Source organism: Cibotium barometz, chromosome 7 (assembly GCF_041138505.1).
Source record: "Cibotium barometz isolate CiBa-2024 chromosome 7, ASM4113850v1, whole genome shotgun sequence".
Taxonomy (NCBI): Eukaryota; Viridiplantae; Streptophyta; class Polypodiopsida; order Cyatheales; family Cibotiaceae; genus Cibotium; species Cibotium barometz.
Genome location: NC_141052.1, coordinates 16624188 through 16635345, shown reverse-complemented (window position 1 = coordinate 16635345; position 11158 = coordinate 16624188). Strand labels below are relative to the sequence as shown.

The window sequence follows — 11158 nt, the reverse complement described above, 5'->3', positions numbered from 1 at the left end:
AGATCTCCACATTGGGCTTGCATAAACCTAAATACAAGTGTGAACATTCTAAGGTTTACTCATAAAATAGAACTAATGTATATCAAAATGTTGTACACTAATGTGCACATAAAATATCACTGCCACTGTCGACAAATAAATAATCGCCATGTGCCATGCGTCAATAGATTTCCGTCAAAGCAAGCCCAATGCATCCATGCACATCCCGCACACTAACCCTGCCACCACTGATCTGCACTGACATTCACAATATAAGCTCAAAATATGTGACAAATTAGAGGTGATCAGTCTCGCTTGCTCATAAAATAAATATCCATCAAATAATTTCATAAATTCCAAATAATGTGAATAATTCCAACATTAGTGGTGAGATTAGCTTAGGCATTGATCTTTTCTTGCACTCACACCTATGCAAGAAGAGCTCTCAAAGCTTCCCTTTTGCTCTTGAAACCCTTGTGACAACCAAGGAATAAAGGATGAAGCAAGCTAGCACACTAACAATATCAAGGTGGCTTTAAACCAACCAAGTTTTCCATGACACTAACAATTTGGCAGTCGCATCAAGGTGGCTTTAAACCAACCAAGTTTCCCATGACACTAACAATTTGGCAGTCGCATCAAGGTGGCTTTAAACCAACCAAGTTTCCCATGACACAAGATTTAAGGCTTTAAACCAACCAAGTTTCCCATGACACAAGATTTAAGGCAAGATAATTGATAAGGCAAGATAATTGCTTAACTAAACTTAACTACTTTGTCAATCATGCTTTCATTCACACACCTCTTATTTCTTTTGGGGATACCTTATATCCATTTGTTGCATGTAATTGCCTTATGTTTCTAAATCAAAAACCTTTTTTCTAGCCCAACACCCTTAAAGTTTGATGCTGGTAATACTCTGATGGTCCAATATTCAACACTTCAGTGTTCCTAAATGCCACTTTTGTTGCTAACATGCCTAACATTATCGTAACTTTACCCAACTCTCCAAATGCTTCCCTTTGTTGAATCCAATATCATATGTAGAGTCTTGTTTACACCTTCCTTCCCTTTATAATGCAAATATTTGTGTTATTTTTAATGCTGGCATGTATAGAGACTCTATCTTTGAAGGTTTTACATCCATTTCTAGAGTATTTTGCACTCATCTGATATATGTGACATCACACTTTTTATCCCAAAATTTTAATGCATTCCCTTGCGTGCACACACACACACACACACACACACACACACACACACACACACACACACACACTCCTATTGAAAACTAAATAGAATTCTAGAAAAAGTTTCAAGGATTCTAAAAAAGGTGATGGTAGCAAACTTCTTATCCCATAACTTTAATACATTCCCAAACAACCCCCCCCACACACACTTCTATTAAAAGCTAAATAAAATTCTAGAAAAAGTTTTAATGATTTTAAATAAGGTGATGGTAGCAAAATTTCCCTTTTAAAAGCTTTTTTCAAATCAAAACATGCAATCTAAGAGTGTGAAGACCAAATAAGTAATACTATTGAGCTTAGCTAAGCATAATAGTTTGCTTATAACTCCCAATTTGAAGCCTAATAACTAATGTTGTAGAGTATAAAGTGTAAGAATTAAAGTGTGATTGATTTTTTATAGTAATTTAAAGACTTGTGCATTCTTATTGAGAACTTGAAGAGGTAATATAAACCAGGGGAGGTGAAATATTAATGCATACTGGGCTTGCTTAATATGTTTGATCATTTATAGGTATATACATGGAATGATGTTAGAGTGAAGTTTCCCAAATTTGGACCAAGATCTAGAAGGTGGTACCTTAGAGACAAGCAGCCAGAGGAGATATTCATGGCCTTGGTGGAGAATCCTCCGGGAAAGATACCGATAGTAAAGATTCGGATTAAAGAAGAGAAGTATGAATAGTAGTCTCCCAAGGGAACCACTTCTGATGTGCTACTTGTTGCATGCATTTAATTGAGATATCACTTCTCATGGGGGAACTCCTTTTCTATGGGAAGATGAAATGTGGGACTTAGTTTGCAGTTTGTTGAGAATAGGAAATGGGACTCAATCTGTGATGTAAATATGTCTTCCATGTACCTGAAGTAGTTTTTTTGTAAAGGGATGTTAATATTTATAATATATATAATTATTGTTCCCAAAAGAAAAAGAATTTGAAGAGGGTCAATGGATAATATTTTGAAGAGGGTCAATGGATAATATTTTTTAAAGTAAAGACACCATAGAATACCAAAGTAAAGAGACCATAAAATGTAAAACAAGTATGTTGATATAAAAGCAATTATGTTAAAGTGGTTGAACTTAACACATATTAAATATTTCATGCCATAAATGGAAAATAAGGGCTTACATTGGATTCGCTTACTTTGCTTAATTTTCCACAAAGGTAATACATATGGACCAAAGCACTTGATTAATTTAAACTTTATATTCAAACTTTTCCCTTGGCTTGTTTTCAAGAGGTTGGAGTCATTAACTAGCACAACAAGTCTCAATAGCTTTTTCTTTTCTGCATTTCAATTTCTCAAGCCTTATATAATATTATCATGCAAAATTTTACAATAAAGCTACAATATGTAGCACAATATTTGTGGGTTGGATAATACTTTCCTTCTTCTTTTGAATGCAAAGATAGTTTGTGTATACGACCTCATAATTTGGTAGCACCTTAGAACTATAAAAATATGGTTAAATGATGGCTCAAAAAATAAATTTTATTTATTATTTGTATTGAAGGTCAACATCCATGTTGAAAAACTTTGGGCTAGATGATATGATATCGTTAAAATGTATGCACGAAAGGGTATGCATGCTCTACCTTTATACTAGCTAATTGAAATTGAAATTGCAACAAGTAGTGATTATAATAGAGACTAGGCATGACAACTTACTTAAGAACTTGGGGAAAGGATGTGGGACACATGATACATCTCTCCACCATGCGTGGAAGAGGAATAGCTCAAACAATTGAAAGGAAGCATCAGTACTAAATAATACTCTTACAAGTGATTGGAACAAGTACTAGCATGATTGGAACAAGAAGAACATATAACAAGAAGAACATATATTGGAACATATATTGTTGTACTTTTTTCTCTAGATATTGCATTGAAAGAAGATGTTGACATAAACTAATGGATTTTCTCCTATTCATGGGTACCAATAAGAGAGAGCACAAGCACGTAGGAACTATCATCCTTCATAATCACTTCAATTTGAAAGTAAATCGGGTGTATTGATTTAGTGCAAGTGAAGTAATACTCAAAGGTAAAATTGTAAAAGTTTGTAGCACTCACTCTACTATTACAAGAATCCAGCTGACACGTAGGAACTATCTTCCTTCATAGTAGTCACTTGAATTTGAAAGTAAATTGGGTGTCTTGATTCAATGCAAGTTTGTAATACTCAAAAGTAAAAGTGTAAAAGTCTATATAGCGCTCACTCCACCATTACAAGAATCCATAGGGCAAACCTCGAGGTATGCTCTTGGTATGCTGAAGGACTTATCACTACAAGAGCTCGTGATTTTGATTCCCAAGGGTGCCAACCACAAAACCACCCATTACACCCCCCTTTCTCTTCCCCCCACTTTCCCACCAACACACACATGCATGTGGAAGGACACATGCAAATTCCTTCTTCCTTCTATATTATGCTTAAACAAACCCACCTATTTTGAGCTGATCAAAGCAGGAAAATTTGAAAATATTGGCAAAGTGAAAATTTTATTTTATAGGTGGGAAAAAATAGTAGGTTGAATCCATTCTTACAAATAAGGCAAGACGTATTGTAGAACACCTCTCTATTTTATAACTAGAGTTTGCATGAAGTTCCCTCTAAGGACTTAGTGCAAGTAGATCGAGTTCTTATACTAATTTCTTCTATATAACAAACTTAGCTCACATACTTGTTCCCACATGGGTTATATAAGAAAATAAGTAACATGACAGTGAATTAGTATTTACAGACTAGCATTACACTGTGACATATTGCATGACATACTCAATGATAAAATTTCATCTAAATGTCCTTATCTCAAGCACATGGTCTAAATACGACTGTTTCCTTGATGGTGAATTATAGAAAATTCAGTGGCATATTAATCTAAGGTTTTTTGATGAAAGCATGAGACTCTTTTTGTAGAAAACCTTACATGTGGAATTCGTTGATGTGGGCATGTAATAATGAAGGGGGTGTTATAGTTCTTGGAGGTTTTGTTTTATAGGCCTTTCACATTATGTGATCTTCTTTGGACCCATGTATAACATGGTAACGTTACACGATTGCACGTATGATCTCCTTGACATGGCTTGAAAGCAACATTTTGGGTAAATTATAAAAATGATACCTCTAAAGCTTGCCTTTTCTTTTTGGAGTAAGGTGAAGTTAAATTGATTTTTGTAAATTAACTAGTAAAAATGATACCTCTAAAGCTTTCCTTTTCTTTTTGGAGTAAGATCAAGTTAAGGAAAACAAAAATGATTTTTGTAAATTAAGTGGTAAAAACAACACTTTTTTGGGTCATGAAAACTTTATCAGCAAAATGCATGAAATCCAAGTGCTTATGATCAAAGACAAGATGAAAACTTTATCAACAAAATGCATGAAATCCAAGTGCTTATGATCAAAGACAAGATGAAAACTACAGTAAAATTTTTCAAATATTGTCTCTTAAGAAGACAACACATAACAAAGATGACTAGAGGTTGGGGTCATTGAAAGTTGGAACACCCCTAGACTCATAACTAATAGAGATAACAATACTAGCTCAAAGAATAGCTGTTACATCCCTAGCTTAAACAATAGCTCATGAAAATACCCTAAATGACATGTTCTTTTGAAGAAATTGACCCAGTGCCATGTCGGGGTTGAAAGATCTCTTATGCTCATATTAAGGAGAATATATATTAGTGAATGGAAAATGGATGGCCTATGATGTGGCAAATGGAAGGTGGACAATAGACGTTCCTACACCAAATTGTACAGAGACTCTGGAGGTTGGCTACACAACTCTATATGAAGCCACCCTTAGCGTTCATCAATGCAATCGTTATCATCAAACCATCATGATCGATCATCAAACCATCATGATCGGGAGGATAGCACAGTCTGAAGCCACCTTTAGAGTTCATCCATACAATCTAGTTTTCATTGATCATATCATCAAACCATCATGATCATGATCATCATGACACTACAATAATAGAAAGCCAGCAACATATAATATTTTATCATATACTATCTTTTGTCATGAGAAAGGGTATTTGAATGTAGGGTAGATTACCTCCCTTTGTGAGGCAAGGGCTACCTTGGGCTAAAGCCCATAAGCATTTTTTTATCATATATTGAAGCACATTTTACATCAATGTGTGGCACAGAAAAGAAAAGCATATATGAAAGGAAAGCCCAAGTGGAAAGAAAACCCAAATGGATTGATTGTCCTTTAAGCATGTGGAATAGTGGTGGGCAATGGGCCAAATTCTCTCTTTCCTCTCTCGTCTTTCTCTTCTCTTTCTCTATCCATTTCTCTCTCAAGTCTCATGCAAGCTTCTGTCAGATCGTGCCTTTATTCATCTTTGACCCTTGCTTTCGTGCTTCCAGCTGCACTCCTACACAACAAACCTCTCTTTTCTGTTGATCTCTCAACTGGTACCTCTCAATTAGCCCTAATCTTGCAATTGGGTACCTCTTGGCTCTAATCTCCCTTCTCTCTAGGTGGTTTGCCGTACTTCTCTCATTAACCTGGTTTTGCTCTAACATCCCTTTTTCGATCTAATCTCCTGTATCTTGATCTGTGCCATTGTTTAATTTAGAGAAAGCAAGCTCTTAATGTGACCCAAAATGGGCCTCCCAGTTGCAGTTACTTGAGGTTAGTAACACCTAATCCATTAACAGGGTCAGATTAGGGTTTTCCTCCTCATTTCTGCTGCAAAGCTGCACAGAAGCAATCCATGCTTGCATTTAAAGCGGCATTTGTCATCACAACTGGTGTTTAACCACCATTGAGACGGCAGATTAGTGTTAATCCCTGCACAGCAGGTGCTTCATGTGTGCTATCACTTCTAATCTGCAGTGAGTTTATTCACGGTGGTGGCCTTGATCATCAGTTTTTCTTTTGAATCGCCCTTTACCACTTCAAATCCGCACTTGAATTCTTCACAAAGGTTCTGCAACAAGGTCTGTAAATCTTCACAGTGGCTGAGGGTTTCACAGATGTTTCTGTGTTAGGGTTGCATTGGTATCTATGTGATTTGGCAACTCTGTGATCGGGGGTTCAATAAGGTACTGAGAAATTCTTCATGGTGGATGTGTATTAGGGTGTCAGCAAGACGCATAATTGAAAAGAGCCATGTCTTCAAGGTCATATACAAATTTGCTGGATCTAACAGGGGATTACAACCCCCCTGCTTTTTCAAGACGGGCAAGACGGCTACCTAGGGCCATGACAGTCCCTGGCATACTCTCCGAGTTTCGTGATGATGAGTACAGCAACAGTGTTAACTCTGACACCCCCTCTTCCATATTACAGGACCGCTGCATTGTCGTTGCAAACACTTTGCCACTGCATGCAGAGAGGCGGTCTGATGGCAACTCGTGGTCATTTAGCTGGGATGAAGATTCGCTCCTCTTGCAGCTCAAAGATGGCCTCCCAGATGACATGGAGGTCATCTACATAGGCTTCCTCAAGTGTGAAATAGAGCCCACCCAGCAAGAAGAGGTTGCTTCATACCTCCTTGAGATGTTCAATTGTGTCCCAGCTTTTGTCCCCGAGGATCTTAGAAGCCGATTCTACCATGGTTTCTGCAAGCAAATGCTGTGGCCCCTCTTTCATTACATGCTTCCTCTCACACCGGATCATGGTGGCCGCTTTGATCGCCGCCTCTGGCAAGCATACGTATCTGTCAACAAAACTTTTGCAGCTAAGGTGATGGAGGTCATAAACCCAGAGGATGACTTTGTGTGGATCCATGACTACCATCTGATGCTTCTGCCCACTCTGCTCCGTAAGAAGTGCAACAAAGTGAAGATGGGTTTCTTCCTCCATAGCCCCTTTCCTTCATCAGAAATATACCGAACCCTTCCAGTCCGGGATGAGCTTCTCCGGGCACTCTTGAATGCTGACGTGATAGGGTTTCACACCTTTGATTATGCCAGGCACTTTCTTTCTTGCTGTAGTCGGATGTTGGGTCTTGAGTATGAATCAAAGAGGGGCTACATAGGCTTAGAATACTATGGGCGCAATGTGACCATCAAGATCATGCCAGTTGGTATACACATGGGCCAGTTACAGACCGGCTTGAACCTTCCACAAACAGAACAGAAGATAGCTGAACTGAATGATCGGTTCAAAGGGAAGACAGTCTTACTCGGGCTCGATGACATGGATATTTTCAAAGGCATTGGTCTGAAACTGCTTGCATTGGAGCAGCTGTTAAGTGAGCATGCTGAGTGGCGGGGGAAAGTGGTCATGGTACAGATCGCCAATCCGGCCAGAGGGCAAGGTAGGGATGTGGCCGAAGTTCAAACAGAAGTGCATGCAGCCGTCGATAGAATAAACCAGCAGTTTGGAAGTGAAGGCTATGAGCCAATTGTGCTTCTAGAAAGGCCTGTCTGTTTCTATGAAAGGCTTGCATTCTATACTGTTGCAGAGTGCTGTGTTGTAACTGCTGTTCGGGATGGGATGAACCTGATACCGTATGAATACATTGTCAGTAGGCAGGGCTGTGAGAAGCTGGATGCACGCTTTGCTTCCACAGAGGACCCCCCTAAGAAGAGCTTGTTGGTGGCGTCAGAGTTCATTGGGTGTTCTCCTTCTCTCAGTGGAGCTATTCGGGTGAACCCTTGGAATATAGAGGCAGTAGCAGATGCTTTGAATATGGCCATCACAATGCCTGAGGCAGAAAAGCAAATGCGGCATGAAAAGCATTTCAAGTATGTGAGCACACATGATGTTGCATACTGGGCACGTAGTTTTATGGTGGACTTAGATAGGGCATCCAAGGATCATCTGAGGAGGCGGTGTTGGGGCATAGGCTTTGGGTTGAATTTTCGTGTGATAGCTCTTGATTCAAACTTTAGAAAGCTGTCACCGGAGCACATTGTGTCTGCCTACAAGAGGACCAAAAGCCGAGCCATTTTACTGGATTATGACGGGACAATGATGCCACAAACGTCAATCAACAAAACTCCTAGTCAAGATGTCATATCTGTCTTGAACACCTTATGTAGTGATCCAAAGAATGTCGTCTTCATCGTGAGCGGGCGGGGACGGCAAGAGCTTTCTGGCTGGTTCTCTCCTTGCAAGTGCCTCGGCATCGCGGCCGAGCATGGCTACTACTTGAGGTGCTTCATATCACAAGCCCCATGATTGTTACATTAGGCAAATTACACACATAGCATGCCCCTTTTGATGACAATGATGGGTGGGGAACTTCTGCTCATGGATGATTGTTGCATTAGGCAAATTACACACATAGCCTGCCCCTTTTGATGACAGTGATGGGTGGGGAATTTCTGCTCACGGATGGGCAATTGAGCCTGTCCATGACCTGCCAGTCTGCAAAACGTGGCTATATGTGTAATGGGCCTTACTTTTTAAAGGTATTACTGTGTTGTAACTTTTGAATGCTCTTGTAGATGGAAACGGGATGAGGATTGGGAGACCTGTGTACCTGCCTCAGAGTTCAATTGGAAACAAGTGGCTGAACCGATTATGAAGCTGTACACAGAGAGTACTGATGGTTCATTTATTGAGGCAAAAGAGAGTTCGATTGTGTGGCATCATCAAGATGCTGATCCTGATTTTGGTTCTTGGCAAGCTAAAGAGTTGCTGGATCATCTGGAAAGTGTCCTAGGAAATGAGCCAGTTGCTGTTATGAGTGGTCAACACATCGTGGAGGTGAAGCCTCAGGTAAAACGGCTGCACTTCTTTTGACATGCTTTCTAGTTGGCACTCTTCTTGATCAGGTTAGCTTCATTACAGTTCTTTTGATATGCACTCTAGTTGGACCTATTTCTTGATGGGTTTATCCATCCGTCTGGCTGGTGATTTCTGTGTAAGGCTTCTCATTTTGGCTAACATTTAACAGGGAGTTAGCAAAGGACTGGTGACCGAAAAGCTTCTTGCTTCTATGATAAGCAGAGGCACACCCCCAGATTTTGTTCTATGCATCGGTGATGACAGGTCAGATGAAGATATGTTTAAGAGCATTGCTGATGCCGTGGTAGCTCCTGAGTCTCCTATTGCAGAGGTTTTTGCGTGTACAGTGGGACGGAAGCCAAGTAAAGCTAAGTATTACCTTGAAGATATAGTGGATGTCATTCACATGCTACAAGGTCTAGCTGAAGCCACTGAAGCAGCACAAAGAAGCTCATCCAGTACTTCAATCGAAAATTTATTGTAACCATTAGACTGCTGCCCTTGTGCAATCGGGTTGGGCCAAGAATTATAAAGGTGCTATAACTTGGGGTTTGTTGTATGGGACATTCACTACTCAATCCTGGCCACATTTGATGGTTGGGAGCTTTGTGTGAAGGTCAAAAAGCATATCATCATGGGGTGGAAAGCAGTTTGTCTTGATTGGGTAATTTTGGGTGTGGGAAGGATGAGCATCAATGACAAAGCGCTTAGTTCTGTTTGATTTCAAGCTATTTGGCCATACCGGATCACAGCATCGTTTAGCTTTGTCCCAAGGACTCCAGTTTGGGTGCAAGGATCACCAGTTTCAGTTCTATTGAAATGTGGCTGCAAGTGCCGGTTTATCTGCTGTCCAGTGTATGGACTTAGCATACACTTAGCCAGCTAAGTTCCTCATATAGTCACGTGGTATCATCATTCTTTCAGAGGCTTGTGGGATCAGGTGTGTGGTCGGCAACTTTACATGCACTGGTCCACGTGATTCTTTTCTTGAGACTGGTGCAGAAATAAGCCACTAGCTAGTGTTTACTTTATTGGTCTTCATTGGTTGGTAGTGGTCTAAGGTGTTGCAATAGTCGTTCATAGAGTGTATCAAAAGTGTTATGATTTAGGGCTAAAGAAGTTCCAGGGAATAATTTGAGGGGCTCTCTGGTCTGTTGCGTGCTTCGGTGTTAGAAGTACCTAATTGTGTTTGCTTTTGTAAATGCAAACCAGGTTGTTTCATTTGATTTTAGCAATGTTGGTAGTTTGGTGTGCTGTGCTTAATGATTTTTGTTTGCGGATTTCTATGTGCAGCGAAAAATTTTAACGAGATCCCGTATGTGCTTTTATAAAGAGTGGAGACATGGGCAAGCACTGCTATTACACGCATGCATGCACGCCTGCACGCACACCGTACCTCTCTTTCAAATATTTGCCGTGTCTGATCGGTCTCTAAACACTAGCCTTATTATGTTGAAGCATGGAATATAACAATCTTCCACTGTTTGTGGGAGAAAGATTGGGAGACAAAATCTGGATATGGGTGTTGAACTCTCCCAAAAGTGTGGTCTTCATCCGTATGATCCCTCCATCTAATTAACCACTCAAGAATAATCCTATTCCTAAGGGTGTGATCCCTACAATCCACAACAACCACTAGCTCATGGTGGGGAACATGGCCGGATAGACCCTTGAGTTTGGCAAGCCCCTAGTTAGAAACTAAGTCACTCTTGCACCTAGCATCTCTTTCAGTCGATTACCAACATGAAAGACATGAGGCACACGTATTCCATTCTAGAGACAGAATCTATAAGTGACCTCATTAATCTTTTTCAAGGTTATATAAGGTCTAGCAAATCTCAAAGACGAGTTATAGACTTTTTCACTTCGCATTATTTGTGAATCTTTTGGAATTCTTAAGTGAACCCCATTGGCCTTGTTCCAAAACTCTAGCCAATCTCTTTTGGTTAGCATAAAATTGCGTTCTATCCTATGCACTCTTTATGCTCTCTCTTGCAAATTGCAACATTTCTTGCTACTGTTTCAAGAAAAGTGTAGCACCAACTAGGACTCTCTAAATAAACAATCCACGAGGTTGTAGGTTGATAGCCAAACATCAGCATAAAAGGGCCCATCTTAGTAGTATAATGCTTAGCACTATTGTAAGAAATCTACAAACGAAAGATGCTCTTCTCAATCGGTTTGTCATGCTCTTCTCAATCAGTTTGTCTCATAGAGACATGTACGTAG

The 11158-nt window shown here is 39.8% G+C and overlaps 1 protein-coding gene across 2 annotated transcripts; it reads left to right on the top strand.

The window, feature by feature from the left end:
* The first annotated feature begins 5434 nt into the window (after positions 1–5434).
* LOC147636748 (alpha,alpha-trehalose-phosphate synthase [UDP-forming] 5-like) lies at positions 5435–10137 on the top strand. Of its 2 annotated transcripts, XM_086800254.1 has the most exons (4): positions 5619–6186; positions 6327–8352; positions 8647–8920; positions 9099–10137. In XM_086800254.1, exons 2-4 carry the CDS (start codon positions 6359–6361, stop codon positions 9411–9413), a joined length of 2583 nt encoding a protein of 860 aa, XP_086656380.1. In that variant the 5' UTR covers positions 5619–6186; positions 6327–6358; the 3' UTR covers positions 9414–10137. The 2 variants fall into 2 exon arrangements, with proteins under 2 accessions (XP_086656379.1, XP_086656380.1); XM_086800253.1 differs by having other exon boundaries at positions 5435–8352.
* Positions 10138–11158: the final 1021 nt, after the last annotated feature.

What these genes read in the sequence shown, in the direction of transcription:
- LOC147636748 (XM_086800253.1), top strand. Translation starts at nt 6,359, where the DNA reads ATGTCTTCAAGGTCATATACAAATTTGCTGGATCTAACAGGGGATTAC. An exon ending in GAGCATGGCTACTACTTGAG is followed by an intron (nt 8,353 to 8,646) that starts GTGCTTCATATC and finishes ATGCTCTTGTAG; the next exon opens with ATGGAAACGGGATGAGGATT. An exon ending in TCGTGGAGGTGAAGCCTCAG is followed by an intron (nt 8,921 to 9,098) that starts GTAAAACGGCTG and finishes AACATTTAACAG; the next exon opens with GGAGTTAGCAAAGGACTGGT.